Source organism: Amia ocellicauda, chromosome 1, assembly GCF_036373705.1.
Source record: "Amia ocellicauda isolate fAmiCal2 chromosome 1, fAmiCal2.hap1, whole genome shotgun sequence".
Lineage (NCBI taxonomy): Eukaryota > Metazoa > Chordata > Actinopteri > Amiiformes > Amiidae > Amia > Amia ocellicauda.
This window is the reverse complement of record NC_089850.1, coordinates 12,282,906-12,303,255: the sequence shown is the minus strand read 5'-3', so window position 1 is coordinate 12,303,255 and position 20,350 is coordinate 12,282,906. Positions and strand designations below refer to the sequence as shown.

The 20,350-nt window shown below is 36.6% G+C and overlaps 2 protein-coding genes across 2 annotated transcripts in view; one reads left to right on the top strand and one right to left on the bottom strand.

Moving 5' to 3' along the window:
* Positions 1-20,350, top strand: part of LOC136767666 (protein CEBPZOS) — a 398,863-nt gene that overhangs the window by 377,186 nt on the left and 1,327 nt on the right. Inside the window, exons 2-4 of the mRNA XM_066721636.1 lie at positions 17,925-17,941; positions 18,230-18,348; positions 18,692-18,736. Coding sequence (XP_066577733.1) covers positions 18,246-18,348; positions 18,692-18,736 — 148 coding nt within the window. The 5' untranslated portion in view covers positions 17,925-17,941; positions 18,230-18,245. The remainder of the gene's footprint in view (positions 1-17,924; positions 17,942-18,229; positions 18,349-18,691; positions 18,737-20,350) is intronic.
* Positions 2,276-4,917, bottom strand: foxa2 (forkhead box A2). The gene is made up of 2 exons (XM_066719889.1): positions 4,610-4,917; positions 2,276-3,853 (listed from the first exon to the last, which is right to left on the bottom strand). Exons 1-2 carry the CDS (start codon positions 4,676-4,678, stop codon positions 2,687-2,689), a joined length of 1,236 nt encoding a protein of 411 aa, XP_066575986.1. The 5' UTR covers positions 4,679-4,917; the 3' UTR covers positions 2,276-2,686.

Below are 20,350 nucleotides of genomic sequence, written 5' to 3'. Positions count from 1 at the left end.
CCAACCTGCTATTTGTAACATAAAGATGTCGTCTAAAACCTCATCATGGTCGAATAACTATATAAAAAACACGGTTTCTATATAAAACTGTTCTGGATGAGAATTAGCCGCAAATGAAGCTATTCCTCCACTTCACGAGCTTAAATTCATTATTTGCGCAGCTGTATGAAGTTCTGAAGTTGTCTTCTATTATTTAAAATGAATCTCAAATATAACTGATATCGTTAATATACAAAATAATGGTTAACTTTATGGACACGTTTTGCGCAGCTGTTTAGTAATTTCTGAAAAATCATTCTGGACAATTCATGTACTACTTTATAATGACATATTCTGCCAATAAATTAATTAATAATAATAATAATAATAATAATTATTATTATTATTATTATTATTATTATTATTATTATTATTATATAAAATGTATCATGTATTAACGTTTTGTGTATTTAAAATTATCAATTAAAAAGGGTTACATAAATCGGGCTTTAAAAAATCACATTGTGACCAACTAAAAAAACTTGCAGAAAATGTTTATCATGTTTAAATCACACACACGAGCTTTCTTTAAAAAATATAATTTTGCATATTGTCTCATTGTTTCTCTCATTTTGTAACATTTTAGATATTAAGCTATTACATATGAATAGAACTATTTCATATAAATGATGATGGTGATTATTATTCGATTAATTCTTGTTTAGAGGAACCGTTTGATTGAATAAATCAGTATGTTAGACAGCATACATTGAATCAGAAGGAATTTGCCTCAAGCATCCCTTAGATGTAAGTCAACCATTTCAACATTAGTCAGGACCAAATCAAAACTTTGACCCATAACGTCATTTATTTTATTGCTGGTAAATAGTCAGAAGTTTGTGAAACAGATTGTTAAGTGGGTTTGGTACTTTGTTCTCAACATGTTACATAACTATGTCGATGCACTACTTCTCAAACAGTCATATATATTTTGTATAAATTACCAACTTAAGGCCCTGAAAAATCAAGACCCGGCAATCGCAGAATACAAGTCAGGTTATGAAAAGCTGCTACCCAGTGCCATGTTTAACACGAGCTGTCATCAGGTGTGTCCAGGTTTTATTTTGGGTCGGGGTCAAATTAGTCAAGAACTTAATATTACATTAAAGTCATGGATGAACATAGGATAGTGTTTAACAATTAGATGAGTTTGACGATGATGATGATGATGATGATGATGATGATGATGATGATGATGATAATAATAATAATAATGTACACACATGCACAGTGTATATATGTTGTCTATACATTCTGAAAGATTAAACTCTGAGGACATAAGTGACTACAGATCTGTAACGATTTTGGTATCAATTATATATTGCATTGACACGTAGTTGTTGGTTTTAGTACGAAATTGTTTTGTTTTGTGTTTTATTGCTATTGGTGTTTTTTTTTTTTTTTACATAAATGTGGGTTATATCGTAATCAATTGTTGCTAGTTGTTTAAACCAATCAAGCATTATTATAATAATGGTTAATTGGTTTCTTAAAAATACCATGTAACACTGTATTTGCTGTAAATCGTGTTTTTTTCCCCATACTGGTTTCCTGTGTTCACTCTTGATAAAATGGTTCATCCACAACTTCCTTTAAAATCTCAGCCTGTTATAATAAGAAACATAATCCAAATAGTATGTTCAAAAAAGAAAAGAAAAGAAGACAAATATACAATGCAATTCTCAAAATGTATTCAAGCAGCAGTGCAGGTATAGGCGCTCAGGTAAACCAAAGTAATGAATTTGATACAGAGATGAAGTCATATTAAAATTGGGTGTGAACTTTCAGCCTTTACAGCGTTAAAGGCCGAAATGGCAGGCGATGGTTTTTGTATGTTTTTGTTGTATTAATTGTGTGTGTGTGTGTGTGTGTGTGTGTCATATAGATTTAACTTTTTTTACTTCGACTTGAAAAGACACGCTCGACGTTTAAAATTAACATAGCGTATAAATTGGGATTTCATATTTGATAGCTGCCTTATTCATTACACGCAATTGCAGATTTTTGTAAACAATGTTAAACACTCGAATTGTTTATGGGAACTGGCATGGATATTATTATTATTATTATTATTATTATTATTATTATTATTATAATCATCATAATAATACATGGTGAAGCTAGAAAATGTAGCAAAAACACACACACAGAACCCGATTACTACCCAAATAAGTCCACATTCGACATCAATGTATTTACAGCAAAGCAAGTGAAAAGAGAAGAGAAGCAGACGATGTTCAGAAAAAAACTTCCAAATAACACTTTAATATAGATTCTGTCTTTGTTGTCAACTACAAGAATACACATGTACAAGCCATAAATAAGGAAATACACAAACGATAAATTATTCGTTTGAAGCTCTTCAATCTCCCAGATTGCATTTAAAATCCCATTCTCGCAATATCTTGCTGCCTTACTTTACATCATTTTTGGTCCGTATTAAAAGCTACTGTGGGAGTATGAAAACAACAAACCGATTTTTTCACATAATGAACACCCCTTTACAAAAAAAAAAAAAAAAAAAAAATACTAAACAAACTTGACACCTAGTGGGAAACATCAAAAAATATCTTGGAATGCATGTTCACAAACTATTATTTTACAAATGTACAAATGGCTGGAAAAGGTCCATCGGGTTGCAGAAACTTTAGGTAGAGTTCATGATAGGTCTAGAATACACACCTTGGTAGTAAGACGTGTCACTGGAGATTGGCGAGGACTCTAAGCCCGCTTTGCTGCTCATGGAGCCCATGGATAAAGCTCCTGCCATGGGAGACCCATATCCCGAATAGTGCATCACCTGCTCATAAGTCTTTAGGTCCATTTTGTGGTGCTGCTGCTCCGAAGACATGAGGTTATTGATAGAGAAAGGGTGGTTGAAAGAGTAGTGGTGCTCCGGCTTCAGGTGCGCGTCGTGTGCCAGGACAGAGTGATGCTGCGACATTAGATGCTGTGCCTGAGAGGTTGGGGAGGTCGGGTGTGCGGGGCTCAAAGCCTGGCCGGACTTCATCTCTGACCTCTTCTGCTCGTTTGAGGAGGATGTGTGGGAATGCGGGGACTCGTTGCCGTTGCAGCTTTCCGAGCTACTGTTAGATCCACCCTCAGAGGTCTTCCTGCCGGACTCCTTGCCCATCTTCTTGTCGCACTTGAAGCGCTTTTGCCGGCGCAGGTAGCAGCCGTTCTCGAACATGTTGCCCGAGTCCGGGTGCAGGGTCCAGAAGGAGCCCTTGCCCGGCTTATCCGGCGATCTGGGCACTTTGAGAAAGCAGTCGTTGAAGGACAGGGAGTGGCGGATCGAGTTCTGCCAGCGCTGTTGGTTCTGCCGGTAAAAGGGGAACAGGTCCATGATCCACTGGTAGATCTCGCTGAGGGTCAGCATCTTGTTGGGCGACTGCTGGATAGCCATGGTGATCAGGGAGATGTAGGAGTAAGGGGGCTTGGCGTGCGTGTAGCTCCGTCGGTACGTCTTCGGGTCTCTGGATCTGTTGATGTTGGACTGTCCGTACATGGGGCTCATTGCATTCATGTTGGTGTACGAGGATAAGGCGTTCATGGAGGGCGGCTGGGCGGTCATGGGGCTCATGCTCGGGCTCAGCGCCGCGCTCATGCCGGCCATCCCGGCGCCCATGCCGTTCATGGCCCCTGCACCCGGGGACATCCCGGTCATGGAGGGGCTCATGCCAGTGTTCACATAGGACATGTTCATAGAGCTCGCTGTCATGTTGGCTGTGGTGCTCATGCCTGACATGCTCATGTATGTGTTCATGGTGTTCATCCCAAGTCCCGCGTTCATGTTGCCAACAGAGGTGTAACACTAAAAGAAAAAAAGAAAAGAAAAGGTAAAGTTTCACGTGTAGCACTTTGAGGTTCCATTTATTTCAATGTGTTAAAATGATCATTTATGCATTTATGATTTTCTACATTATTGTTTACCCGGAAATATATTGTATTGCATGTTGCAATGTTACAGATTATATTTTAGATTACTAAAGCTGTTTCTCAAAATGCGAAGTATTCGAGTCATAAATACATGTAAAACAAAAACAAACACAATTGCAAAACTTCAATGTAATGATTTAATGATTATACCAAATCAAGAATACACTAAGTATCCAAGAGCGAAATTAAATTAATCTGGCTATAATGCCTATACGGGTAAGTAAATGAAAAGGCATGGAAATACAGAGTAACAGTAAAATTAAATGAATTGCATTTTAGGCGACCTCTGACGGAACCAAACCAGTATTTATTCAGTATTTCAGGAGCCTATTTAACACACATCATCGATACATTTCTGTTTCACCATAAAGTAAGCAATCCTTTGAAAATTAAATTATCCGTGACTTAAGTGCAAGCAAATGAAGTCCAAATCCGAGAAAAAGTTTCCGTTTGCATGCATGCCAACCCCAACTTTGTTAGGATAGAGCAGCTCAGAGATCGGGGAGGATTTGGAGGCGCCTCAAGTCAATATTTGATCACAAAGTTAATATTATCTCAGGGCTAATATTGAGTTGTATAAAATGGGAACGGCTTTAGACGAAAAATATATATATATATATAAGCTACCCACCTCGGGCTCTGCGTAATAGGTGCTCCAGTCTGCATGCTCGTGTCCTTCCATTTTAACTGCGCCCAACATCGTGGAGGCAGCGCACACGGTTGGTCAGCAGCTTCTCTGGAGAAGATGGAAAAAAGTGCCCTAAAACCAGATTGCGGACCACGGGTTGCCCAGGACGTTGGTCTGCTTGCTAGGCAGGGACTGATGCATGTGTGGATTTCAGACAGTAGTGTCTCCAAAGCTGCTGATGATGCCAGGAGTTGCAATGACGTTGGCGCCTGGTTGGAAAGGCTGTGATATAGCTCTGTGCGCCAGGCGCGCCTCCAATCCCTTCTTCTTCGCTGCCCTATTTGAATAATCAGCTCACACCTAGGCGTGAGGCTCCCCGTCTTGGCCCCCCATTGTACACCTGCGCTCACTAAAAAAGAACAAACCCATTTGAAAAGATTCATTATAACCTAATCTGATGGTTTTCCAGTAGAAAAAGGGAGAGGGAATTTAAACTGTTGTTATAAGAATGCTTTTTATCATGCACTTTCTTTTCATTCCTTTTTCTTTCTCTCCCCCCCTCCCCTCCCTCCAGCAGACGCAATAGGGAATGCACAACGCTGCTTTTCCGGGATTCTTCATATCTATTGCTAGGAGTGTGGGCTAAATTCAGTTTTTATGTGGCCACTTTTTATATTAGCTTCCTCTTTGAATAAGATTAGGAGTCATTCACTTCTAAATTTCTTTAATTGGGTGTTTGGCTTGATTGAAAAATGGTGGTAGTCGAAACAAAGTAGCTAAATATGTGTAATAAAGAAAATATGGTTTCATACAAACCTATGCTTTCAGTTACAATTTTGTTAAGACTACTACTTATATTGTTAATACTCATAACAATAATACTATAACAAACAATTAACTAATCATACTTTCATATTAATTCAACACAGAAAATAATTAATATTTTACACAGTAAAGCCTACATACATCTTTGTGTTGTCTGCCTGTTTTTCTTGTGCTATTGTAATCAATAAAGGAACGCTTTCGCTGAATGTGTATTTGTATGTTCATGTAGTGTATTAATTTGGTTCATTTAGGCCTTGGGGCAACTAGAAAGCTGCAGTCGACAAAAGTGTGTCCCAAGGTCTGTTTTGGGTCTCTGACTAATATCAACAGCATTTCGCAATAAAGCAAACATTTCAAAATGTATGCAACACAAGTGACCCTGTTAAATCAAGAGATCAATGGTAGAGCATTTTTAATAAAAGTGACCGTCACAAAACAAGGAAATGAATAAAGAACAACACACAGCGTTTAATAACGCAGGATTTCCAATATAATGTTAAAGCTATTAGAAAACAAGTGAATGGCTTTATTATGTGTTTTAGTTTCACTTTAATGGCAAACTGTTAAGTGGAAAATGTGCATTTTGTTTGCTTTCCTATGTTGTGCATGTCGGTGCAGCGCGGTGTCACAGCGCGACAGCATTTTATTGATTCTGGAGGAGCCGCGTGCTGTTTGATATATTAAACAAAGTAAAGTTTATTTAATGTGTTTGATCATCAGAGATTTAACGGATCTCTTCAGCGATGGCTGATAAAACAAGCCTCTGAAAACACTGCCATTCTTCCAAGTGAAATTAATCGTACTATTTCACTGCTAATATATTTACCTATTACAGAGACAGCAATTCTGCATGAGAAGCGCTGTTTAAGCAATGGCAGCCTACTGAAACATGCCTGGAGAAATACCATCGCATGTGTGCGCAGTCACATATATAGCCTCCTCTTAACATTACGATTTCATGGAAACATATGTAGCTATCTATAACATTTAAGTATCTCAACTATATGAGATGCAACCATACAATATATCACCGAATCGTCCGCCAATTCAATCATGTATAATAATAATAATAATAATAATAATAATAATAATAATAATAATAATAATAAATACGAAGAACAAGTGCAATGACTCATATGATGTTTGCATTCAATGGGATAGCATCCTAGTATTCTTTTTTTTATACAGTAAATGGTTTCCAGTCTATACATTTGTCAGAAGTCCAGTATGATACAGCTTATAGTTAATAATAATGAGCGTTCAAAGTCAGTACTTTATTCTTCTAAGGCTACTACTGTTACTATATATTATCACTACATTAACTCTTATATATATATAAGAGTCTGGTATAAACAAATACCAAATAAAAATCGCAAATGTACACAATTGAGGTATGTTTTCTTTATCAGAGGGGACTATATACACACACATTTTCTCTCCCTCTCTCTCTCTCTCTCTCTCTCTCTCTCTCTCTCACACACACACACACACACACACATATATATATATATATATATATATATATATATATATATATATATATATATATATATATATATATGCCATCGTGTACTGGTTGTAATTTGGTTGTAAGTTTTGGATTTGCCCTAGGCCTAAGTTTGAGAGCGCCCTCTTTTGGATATAATCAGAAGGAGCCTTAATAGACTATTCAGTAAAAAGTACTCAGTTTGGCAATACATACACAAATTCACTCGTTTTTCTGTTTTAATATAATTAATTAAATTAAGGATCATCGTGTATAATTCAGCAGCAGGTCGACTGTGTTAGCCTTGGAAAACTGTGACATAAGAGTTCACTTTTAAAGAGGCCTTGAACACTCAATAAAAATGCATTTTTATGTGTGATACAATGTCCTGAGTGGAAATGGAAATACGGATAAATACTGAGTAAAGGGAGGTTATTTTACAGTATTGGAACGGCTTAATAGTATTTTATTTCTGCAGTGATACATTCACAAACAAACACAATATATAGCCTGTATAGGTCAGTAAAATCAGTCAACAACTAGTCAAATAGGTGACATTAAAGCAGTGGCAAACACAGGACTGGCAGAATTCATAGGCTATTAAACTAATGAAGTGTACCAATAAGGGGTTTAGGAGAAACAAACTTTGTTAGAGCAAAATGGTGTTTTTCTTTCTTTTGACAGGCAAGGTTGCATTCTGTCACTTTTTTCTACAGTTATTTGATTACAAAAATAGAAATGTATTGAAGGCACAAATAACATTGAATAATTATTTCTGAAAAGGTTTATTCATAAACATTCACTTAAGTGCAAGGCTTGATTTTTACCTCATACTATAGGAATATGTCTGATATATTGTTTATTTTTTACAAAGTGTTTGACAGCAATGTGGATACAGTGGTTTTTTAAATGCTGTAAAAAACATTACTGATATAGATACATATAATAACATATTGATTGCTTACTAACTGTTAATAACAGTACTTTTATTTATTGCTTTGCTTTCAATGTATTGATATCTAATATGGATTTATTTAAGTAGTAAACACAGTTACTGTGTTTTCACTATGTTTTCTACATTCAAAAAGGATTTTTATTATAATTTTGATGATGATGATGATTATTATTATTATTATTATTATTATTATTATTATATTAATTTGTGAAGAGTGTCATAGTCGTAGAATATAACTTATATTCTACCAAGAGGAACATTCTCATTACATATCAATTGTTGAATGCATAACAAAACCAAATTAATTAATTGAAATAGGCCTATGAGGTAATTTCCAGTAACCAATCTTATTCTTACTTATTTTGTAAAAAAAAAAATCTGAGGTTACAGCCTGTATCTTTCTACTGATTTACAGTGGATTTACAGTCTGATTTACAGTGGACATGTATGGGGTGCAGTTGACAGCACCCATTTCAAAACCTCCAGGTTTGTGATACAAAGAGAACAGATACAGCCTGGATGGTTTGCTGATCTTCTATATCTGCTGCTAATTGCAAGTAAAAAACAGCAATCAGCTACATTAAAAAGCAAAATAAGAAAACCTAAACTAGCACCACAGTGCATGGTACTGCTAATATATATATATATATATATATGTGTGTGTGTGTGTGTGTGTGTGTGTGTGTGTGTATATATGTATATATATGTATATATCTGTGTGTGTTTGTATTTTTCCAGAATGGGAATGGAACAATGAGAGACTAAATAACATATTTGCTAAAGGGAACTGAATTGTTTCCCCAGGTTCTTATGGCCACAAAAAGGAGAGGGTTACAACTGTGTCTATTTACCGCTAAACATGTCTGCATTTCCATAATTCTGTAAGCCTGCTTTAGTTCTTCAAGGGTTGGATACCTCAGTATGACTGAAGTCAACTTGAATGCAGCAAAGTATCAAGACATACTCCTCCCTGAAACTATACCTTGTAGTCAAAGGTCCATTGGTTCTGATCTATTTTTCCGAACAATAGAAATTGCCAAGTGACAGGCAAGTCACCCACAGTTTTTTTTAAAGAGGATGCTTTTGTGTTTGACCATATGGAATATTGTATGTTTTTCCATTACACTTTTGACAAGACCATTATATTGCCAGCTTCTATTTTGTTTGTATTTTTAAGTCAGTTGTATGAAACAAGAAACATTGTAAGCTTAAGCAAAATGATATTGCAAATTATATTCTTGTTATTTCAGTATGATGTGAACCCTAAAAGGATGAACAAATACATTGTACTATGTACTATACCTATCAAACGGTTCTTTATAAGACCACTCAGTGTGCCCAGTGTCCTGAACAGATCGTCCTTTCTATCGGGTATGTTTAACTCTAGGTCATTCACCTACCCTCAGGTTTCAGAGATTTGTTTTCCAAGAGTTTTAAACCAGCTCTATATATTGATTTTGAGTAAATATCCCAAAGCTATATTCCATGTTTATGTTCTATGTTCATTAATTATGATCTCTGCTTTTAAACCATTTTTATTCATGACATCATATTATGTAGAATGTAATTTTTTGATTCCCTGATGTTGAATTGTGTGCTTCACAATGCCGATACTTATTAGGGTGTTCAATTTACCATACCTACTGCCCTGCACAATGGACAGCATGCCAGAATGTTTTATTAGTACAACCTGACACGCCATTATCAAATAAACTGTGCAATTTAAGCACATATCAGATTATAATTGGATGGTGACCAGACTAATTGTAATGCTACTAAGATACAGAAAATATCCTCAAAATGTGGAGATGTGAATAATTCAATTATAATATATGGTCAACAAAGGTTTATGAAATCATGTAAAAATTTGAAGAGTTTACTGACCAATTTTGATTGGCTTGCAAAGTGATTTCCAGCATTTCATGACAGAGATAAGGAATAAATCAAGATATTTTTCCGAGTTTTAACTCATTGATCTTAGATTTGCGGCGCTATTGCAAATCTGCTTTGACAAGGGTAAGAAAGACTTTCTTAACATACTTAATAATATTGAGAAGTCTTTGTATGGTTCTTGAAAAATCTTTACTCTTCACTGCCTTTATTGAATGTACTTATTTGGGTTGGGTATTTACAGTTTGGTATCATTCAAAAGCTCATTTGTTGTGAATGTGCTGGATTGAAAGGAAATTTTGACAAATTCTAACAATCTCTACACTGTCAATGCTAAATTGTCAGTTAAGTAATACTTAAAATACAGAACTATTAACTGGATTTTAACTGAATTAGCACATCCATAACTTAGATTGATTTTGATTCCATAAGACTTTTTAACATGCATGTGGTTTCATACTAATTATCCCCCAATAAAGTAACTGCAAGTTTAAAATCCGTACAATCTGAACTGTATATAACTTCCCGAATTTAAGAAGATCTCTCAATGACCTTTTGCACTCCTCTACCTTGAGTACATACGGTATGTTGTCAACAAATAAAAGTGCATGCCTTCTACCACTGAGGTGACATTCTCTGTGACCTCAGGCATTGAAGGCTCATTGTTGACTTCTGACACCTCTGAGTCCACCAGATTCTTCTCACAAACCAAACCATAATTTACCAAGAGAATGGAAATCATGAGTCATTATCAATCATTATGCAAGGAATGCATATCAAATGGCATTGATAGCTTATGCCCCAATAGCTACCCTAGTACAAACTATTCCAGTTAGTTTTTTTCCTTTTGATAGTCCTTTACCGGCCAGGGCTAATGTATTTATTCTGTAGGTTCCTCCTCTAACCAATCTCAGTTATTTTTCTTCAACTTGGATTTAAAATTGCCATTATGCCGAATTATTCACACCAAAACCACCTTCTGAAATCCTTCTTTAAGGCTGAAAATGAACATCCAAGGGACAGCTTAAAGATTGGAACAAGATTTGATGCAGAACATTTTATAAATTGTCCACAGAGTTTAAGATTAATTTGCTGCTCTCCTGTATAAAGACATAGGCCTATTATGGTTGGTACCAATATCAAGCAAGTACCAAGTATCAAGTACCACAAAGGCACAGCTGTAAATGCAATGATCCATACTATATAACATAATATATATCTTAACAGCTTTTATCTAGGATCTCTCCTGGAAAATGAATGTCCTCCAAACTGTTTTATTTACCTTCTCTACAATGCCACAGTAGAGAATACCTTCCCTTGTGTTATGATAAAATATCATCAATACCTTTTTTACACAGTTGTCTTTTCTTACTAAAACCTGCATGCTTCAAACAGTTATATAAGTTATATAATGCAAAACAAGTAAAAACAATCACTTCATATAGTCTCCAGATGAATGTCTAGTGTGAGCCAGGTATGCTTTTAACAATTATTCGATTTTCTTGGAAAGGATGTACAACCACTTGACTAGGGTAATATAAAGCACATGCCATCTATGGGAAGAAATTGCATGTTATGTTTTATATTTTGAAGGGAAGCTAAAGCACATTTATTCTGCCACATCAAACCTGTGTAGAATAGTATAGCATACTAATGTCACTCACACTCTGGGTCATTGTTTTGTCCTACTTTTACATTTGAAAGAGTGAACTTATAAGTTCCCAAGGCTTTTTGGTTTATGGTGAAGGTAGTGTGGAGGTGAAGACGTAATCAGATTACATAAATATAAGTGTGACAGTGTAATTATTCTTAATGGGTAGGCGGATCTGATCGACACAAACTGATTGTAAATGAGACCAGCATTGCAGTGTTACGTCCCAGGTTATTCACAGCTGTAAGTGGCTTCTTCATAGGGATTTCTGTTTTCCTTTCCTTTTCCTTTATTACAAAGTGTAACAGAAGAAAACCAAAACAATTCAGAATAACAAAATGCAGTAGGACCAAAGAATTCCTTCTAACGTGCCAAGTTTATTTACCGCAATGTGCCACAATTACATTGATTTTCTTTGAGATTTTTACACAGTGGTTTAGAAAATCTTCAAGAATCACATTTCTTTCTTTTTTTCCTTCAAAAGAGACGCCAGGGCAATAGGTTAAGCTCGTAATTCGTCAAAGTAATATTAATAGTAAGACCCTCCTTTCTTCTGAAATCTATGGAAAATGTTTGCTGCCAACTGCCTGTGGTGACAGTAAACATTCCTTAGCTGGGCTGAAGTTTGGACTTGCCATTATCTACCACAGCTGTGACAACTCCTGTTGGGTGCAGGTTTGCGGCCTGCGACAGTGTGTTTACCTGGAAATGAATCTGAAAAGTGCTGTGACTGGGAAGGCACACAATACAGTTAAATAAAACTATGCAGCCATTGCAAAGCAAAACAAGAGTACCGTTATTACACTGGAACACCGGCCTGGGCACAAACACTGCTTAAATGGTTAAGAATTTCAACAAATACGTATCTTTGATATTTAAAGATTTTGCTGGCGTGAAAGGCCATGTCTTCCATGTTTTATGTGCTCTAAACAAACATGACTGTATCCAAGGGCTCAAGGTTTGTACCGCAATACCTTATGTCCTTCTCATGCAAAAACGCTTTTAGCTAATTAACTTAAAATATGACAAAAGAAGGTAAAATGACTACAAAGGACTGTGGAAAGGGCAAACAGCATTTTAATGCAAAAATAAGACGCAAATTTACCCAGAAGCTGAACTCAAACCATTTAAATGAATGGGATTCGGGACTATTCAACTGAAAAACTGAAAAATGTTTTTTCACACCCCAGTACAAGACCCTCTGTTGTAGCCTATATTGTGTCAGATTAAAAAAATATATATATGCTTTTTTAAACAGTCTTATAGTTGGGAGTAATTACACATTAAACCACATCACGTTTTTTGCAATTACTATGGCAGGGACTGTTTAACACTATGCATTGCCAAATTTAATAATAATGGTGTTGCTCCAGCCTTATGGACGTTTACTATTGGATTACTGCTTTTAAAATTAGCTGGGAGCGTTCATTAGGATTCCACTTTGTTCTGTATAAAACAGCTCCTCACTGTATCCTACAGACTTCCTCAGTAAATCTCTCCAGTCTTTAGTAATACTATAGGACTGTGAAGAATTAGCTAACTCCAGCTGACAAGATTTCTGGGTGTTCTTTTGTGTGTGTGTGTGCTTTTTGGTATATATAACTTTTAAATGTCTGGAAGTGCACCATGACATTGCTGTCTTTCTTTGTTATCTGAATTGAAATTCTCATCTCAATATGATTATTTCACCACTGAGTACTTAGGTGACACTATGCACCGTGTCAGTGTGTCTTTATTGTGGTACAGATGCCTCTTGCAGATGGCATGAATCTGTCATCGAGAACAGACATTTAAATGCAGACTCTTTCAAAATCTGTGTATTATTCACCATTCCAAGTATGAAGTATTTTATACATATATATATATATATATATATATATATATATATATATATATATATATATATGTATATCAAATTAAATGCAAAGCTGTTTTTAGGTACACCCTCTGTGAAATAACTACAACTTCAACCATCTCGTAGTAAACTAATATTGTAACCACTATCTACCCTGCTAACATAAATATTGATGAGATGACGGGGCGATGGTTTCTTGTCATTTATAATCTGGTTTATAATTAGAGTTTTGTTTAAACACTGTACATAATTAATACAACTGATACATTGTCAACAGGCTGAAGGGTTATTTAGCACAATATAAATAAATCAATGAATATTTAAGTTTAAGTTAATAAAACAACCCTTTCTCCAACATAACTGTTAGAAAAATAACAAATTGCTTTCTTGATTCAATTAACTTGAGGCTTTGTTGATGGTTGTTGCTGGTGTTGGTTTTAAGTTGTGTTTTTTTTAGACCTCAAATTCTTCCTTTAATTGTTAATCATGTGAACCAACCCTGTAGATTAGACTGTATCATATTTTAACTGGGTGGTTTATTTTTCACTAGTTGTAGAACGTTTTCAAAGCCATGATATACAATTGTTCGCCTTGTGATTTACTTAAAATACAATTACCTACCAGTTTAAATTCAGGGAAATGGAGCTTAACTCATAATTTGGAAATATCGGAAACAAATTTTATAAAATAGTCACTTGTCAAATGATATTCACAGCAGATAGTGTAATTCATGTTACCGAATTACTTTTTAAATATTTATATGATTCCAAAGTTCTCAAACATTTTGAGGAAACCATTTAAAGCTACTAAGTTAATACCATTTTAGCTCTTTCACGTGTATATCAGTATATGTGCAGACAAGTGTGCTCATATGAAACAACAGCAGTATGATGTGTTCACTCAAGGCAGAATTTAGATCCTCGTTTATTTTGATTATTAGCATTAACCCCTATTATCGGGTTAATTGCCTGATGAAAAGTATTAAACACAAGCCAGTAGAAACTCCCCAGACCAGCTTCACCACAATTATTTTGTATTATTTTTTTTAATTATCTAAACTTGGCCTCAATTTCTGCCAGCATGGGGAAATGGATGTCTAAATTCTACATCTGTCAAGGGCTCAGTGCCATTTCCTTTTCTATTAGGATGAGATCTTCAGCAATCTTATTTGTATTCAACTCTGATAGGAAATTTCACGTTTGAACCGCCTGTGGGATTATCCCTGACACTGCAACTGGTGTCCACAGTGAACTTCAGCTGCAGGGCCAATGCTTTCATTTTGTCAGCTGACAGACCTTGATATCTTCTCACATTGTTTTGAAGGAGAAATTGTGTTTTGTTGAGATGCGAACAAGCCCAAAGAAAGAGAGAAGTCAGAGAGGGGACTTTCATAACTCTTGAGCATCCATTTCCTTCCTGTGTCATCCTGAAGTCAATCCATATGCAGATTTCCAATTTGTAGTGTTTACTGAAAAGCAGTGTGGGGCCCAGGCCAAATTAGTGAGCTCAACATTAGCTACACATCACGTGGGGATCAGTGACAAAGCTCCCTGCCAGCACGACAACATAAGTGTCCAATCTGTGTTTACTTATCCAAGATCACCCTCTGCAGAGTCTTGGGGAGCCTATAAATTTTGCCCTTACAGACCCTGACAGCTAACAGGCTAACTGCTATGTAGCCGAATGACACGGCCACTCAACAGATTAACACCTCATCAGCACCCTGGGGTTTCAGACAAACATAGCCTTCCCTCACATAAAACACAATGGGCTGCTGGTGATAAACAGGCACTCTGCAGGGGAGCCCCAGAAACTTCCTGGCTTATTCTCCAATGCAGCTGCCTGGTCTTCCTCAGGCCACCCTAACCCCAATTGGCAAGATGTGTGTATTTCAGGTGAGCAAATATTGCCACTTGTTTTAGAGTTCAATGACTTCTTTCTAGGGAGTTGTGTATTCCACAATTTGCAGGAAGTGCATGTGGCCCGCTCAGTAATCCAACCGGGCATTGTGATTTCGCGAAGGCACAGCTGGAATCTAGCCAATTACACAGAAGTATTTTCCTTTAATTTGTAAACTTGAAAGCTAGTGTCAGCTTTCTTTCTTCTTTTTCTTTAGTAAAACCCATTGTCAGGTCTTCACACTTAAACTGAGGCTAAAACAGGTTTAGTTGAAAAGGAGAGCTCTATTAGATGTTTTGTTTTATTAGAGACTTTGTCAAATTACATATAGTATCCTAAAAAGCATATATTTATGAAATAAATCCTAAGATATATGTTGAACCAAGAGCTAATTTGAAGGTTTAACTGAAAAGGACAATATGCACAATTTAAAACCTTATTAACAAAGAAATCCTCACACAGAAAAACATCACCTGAATAATACAGACACTCAAGCCAAAGATCAGTGATTTAAATCAATGTGATTGTATTTTATCCCAGGGTGAATGCACAAACCTCAAAACAGATGTCATAAGTTGTTTACAGCAGCATAGCTGTCAATAATGCAAATGGCAAAGAAGCGTAGCTCAATTCTCTCCATAATCTTGACAGACTTCTTTATTTACCTTATGAGTTAAAAATAAATAAAACACTAGTCAAGTTTTTAATAAGTAATTTCCTGTTTACAGACTCTATCATGGATTAGTAAACAGGCTAAGGATGTCAAGGCAGATGTTGTCAATCACTTGTCAGTTGGGTTCACTATTGTGCTCAAAGAAACATGGACTTTTCTACACAATTATTCACAATAGGTTTCTAATGCGAAGATGACCACTACAAGACAAAATAAATAATGTGTGCAATAAACATTACTTGTTCTGGCCGATTCAAGTTTTCAGAGCAAAATTTTCAAGCATTTGTGTCATGGGAGACATTTTGAAATGTTCAGGCATAATAATATCAGACAAACATTTTATTTTTTCATCTAAATACAGTGTTAATTCTACTAAAGACCCATAACTCTCTGGTCATAGTCTGAAGTGTGAGATGCCACAATTTGTACAATTTGATGAAGAGCACTTAATTATGACATATGCATGATTCTGATTTTACATTCTCCTTGTAACTTTGACCTCAGCTTTGCTCTGGATCAGTTTGCCACAGTGCCAGTCCTCAAAGAGTGCAGTCTTGTAGGTATTATGAATCACCAGCAGATTTAGGCTTGGGAAAGCAATCCACATTGATTCAATTAACTTTACCTAATAAAGAGTGAAAACTAAGCGGTTCATCAGATCTTGGGAATGGGAACGCGGGAACACTGTTCTGGATAACCATCCAACTGACACATCTTTCTAATCTGCATGCTAAGGAGACCACCTGTGTGCCATGCAACGGTTTGACTGAACCAGTGCCACTGCTCTATAGAAACACAACACACATCCAAAGCCCTGTGGATGTTCCCATGTGAAAAGGACCCTGCCCAACAATGCAAACTGACTCACGTTTCAGGCTTCTCCGACTGAATCTTGTTTACCTCGGGAGTTTCTGAGACAGCTTTTTACCTAAGACACCTTTCATTTGGAAAGTGCAAAGTCAGTCATTCGTCACAATGGGACCACCTCTGGAGGTGCAACAAAAATGCCTTTCAGTCCCCTTAGCTGGACTGCAAACACAGGCGGGAGTTGGTTCTGCACACGATCACCGTCGCTCACTGTGTGAAAACGGAAAAAGGGATTTAATTGTTTATTTTTTCATTATAAAATATTATTAATAAGAGTTTATGATAATAGGCACTACATATATGCTATTATTATATAATATAAACAAATGATTATTTAGGAAAAATAAAACAAACCATTTTTTTGACAAGCCAACTGACTGGCATACTGCAGGAGATGTGGGCTTTATAGATATCCAAAAACAATTTTCATGCAGACGAACAAATGTTTTCATACACTTCTCTGAGGAGTGGTACTTTATATATGATGTGTGTCTAGTTATATTAACTTTGGATGCTTAATATCACTAATGCATGCCTGAATTGTGGGTAGGTCACATATAAAATGGGACTATGAATAACATGCCATCTGACATGATACTATTAAACACAGAACATTTATATGTGTGCCTTCGTGTCCAAGCCATCATGTCCAGATGGGTAAGCTGGGTGTTCCCACTTGTGTTGTGAAAATGTGCCTGGAGTAATTAAACCGGTAAGTACAAATGGAGCATAATTAGTCACAACACAACTCAGGATTTGTGAAGTGTATGTGTAAGTGCGTTGAGCGATTATTTTGTTTATAGCGACACCTGGTGTTTAATCTCGCCACTACTGTGCAGTTTATGTCCTTCGGTAGTAAGTAAAATAAACGCAATTGAGAAAAACAATTCTCCTGAGAATTTGACACTGAGAGTAAACTGCAGTTTCAGGTGCTTTGTGCTTCAATTTGATTCTTAAATTTGACAGCTTCATATTAATGTATTTTCATTTTCAAAGTTCACGGCTACATTTATTAATATGGTGTCAATGCAACGTGAACAATATTTTTTAAATTTTCAAAACGGTAAGTAAAAATGTTGAGTGGGTTTGGCGATGAAATTATTAATTAAGTTGATTTACCCATTGCATTTTTTGTGCACCTTAACCGTTCGCGTTTCGAGCCTGCCGTCCTAAATGGACTTCCTAGCGATCCGTAGTCTGAAAGAGAAACACAAGGAAAGGACAAAGAGGAAAGGTGGGTTTTAAGACCTCTAATAATCAAAACTGTGTGTGTGTTTTTAACTCAGATATTCAGAGGAAGATGCTTTAATCGAATATTAAGGTGTCTCTGTTTAGTGGACAGTTGGATGGAGTTTAGTGGAATGACACTCAACGTTTGCCTTATTGTACAACACGCATGGAGACAAGCAGCATCTGCCAACTGCACGGCACTTTATAAACAGTTAGCTATAGATTCTGTGTTTGCATATTTGTATCTATTGTTTATTTACAGGAGATTTATTAGCATTATTTCTCATTTCAGAAAGGCGCCCAAAACGATGGAACCCTTTGCTCGAAAAATCTTTAAGGGGGTTTTACTGTTTGAAGTCGCCGGTGTGGTCGGGGCTTACGCGCTCTTCCAAAAGATGAACAGCAGTCAAGGCAGGGGAACATGTCTGCTGTGATTCATTGCTATTATTCCTCAAGGAGACTGTGGTCTGGCAATCACAGCTCATTGCCAATGAAATGTATATTCTCACTAGGCAGTAACATTTCACTCACCAGGCTGCTACTTTAGGTTTTGTTCGGATTTTATTTCTTTCAATCCCAGTTGCAATAGTTTACTATGGCGAAAAAGGATTTGTGTGCCGAGTGTACAGTCACCTCGTTTGTGGTTGTCTTCATGAACTGGACATGATTAATCTTTAAGTGATTGCAAATTAAACGCACTGTAGACTTGATTTAAGCTGTGCAGGTAAAACAGTGTGATTTTCTTATTCTGCAGATTTCAGAAATACAATGAACAAGAGGTTTCCATCCATTTTGGAAGGTGAGATTGAAAACCTGTATTTTTTACTTTACTTGTATGTATCCTCGATATGACCTTATAAAGCTGTATTTGCATAGGATCAATCTGTCACATTTGGAGTGACTAACAAAAGCAAATGTATAATTTATATATTATATACAGTGCCTTGCAAAAGTATTCAGACCCCTGACCAATTCTCTCGTATTACTGAATTACAAATGGTTTATTGAAATTGAATCTGTTTGATATTTTATTTTAAAACAACTCAATTGGTGGCATTGGTTTTATTTGTAAGACAAATTGAAATATGTAACTTGCATAAGTATTCACCCCTATGCTGTGGAAGCTCCCAGTTTACATAGATGAAAGAAATTGCCCTAAGGAGGACACGATTACCTTTTCCATTGGCCTCCACCTGTGAACCATTAAAGTTGCTGACACATTTTCTGGGTAACAACCCCACTGTTGAAGGATCATTGTTCAGGCTGTGAATCTGAAGGGAAATTAAGACCAAAGAGCATTCTGCAGAAGTGAGAGATAAAGTAATACATATGCATAGATTGGGAAAAAGGTATGCAATAATATCCCAGTGAGCACAACTGGATCAATAATCAGGAAGTGGAAGCTGCATCTCGCCACCCGGGCACTGCCGAGAAAAAGACCGTCCCTCAGCACTCAAACAAGGAGACTTATGAGAGAAGCCACAGAAGCCAACAATCACTTTGAAGGAGCTACCGAGTTTGGTGGCTGGGAGTGGAGTAATGGCACACCAGTCAACCTTATCAAGAGCTCTGCATAACACTGGCCTGTATGGGGGTTGGCAAGAAAGAAGGCGTTAATCAAAAAGTACCATCTTTCAGCAGTTTGCCAGAGCATGAGAGTGACCCAGCTGTGGTGTGGGAAAAGGTTTTGTGGTCAGATTCGACCAAGATAAGAGCTTTTTGGGCAAAACTCAAAGGGCTACGTGTGGTATAAACCTAACACTGCCCATGCCTCAAAACACACATCCCTACAGTGAAGTATGGTGGTGCAGTATCATGCTGTGGGGATGCTTCTCATCAGCAGGGCCTGGGCATCTTGTTCAAATTAAAAGAAGAATGGATGGAGTGAAATACAGGGAGCTTTGGAGGAAATTCACCTTTCAGTAGGACAATGATCCCAAGCACAAGGCCAAAGCAACAGTGGAGTGTCTCAAGAATAAAAAGGGAATGTTCTACAGTGGCCGTCTAAGTTCTGATCTCAGTCCCATTGAGAATCTGTGGTACTACTTGAACATTGCGGTACACAAGCATTGTCCAACCAACCTGAACAACTTGGTGCAAATCTGCCAAGAAGAATGGGTCGAAATGACCCCGACACTGTGTGCAAAGCTGGTACATGCCTACCCCAAAAGACTGCCATGTCTACCAAATATTAATATGTGGGGTTTGAATTCTTATGCAAGATTTTTTTTCTTATAAATATTTCCCAACATAAAACCAGTCTCACCTTACAATAATTGATTTTGAGTTTCAGTGTTTTAAAATATCAATTACATTTCAATGTACCATTTGTAATTCAGTAACATGAGAGAATTGGTCAGGGGTCTGAATACTTTTGCAAGGCATTGTATAATCTGCACGCCTCCCAGGATCG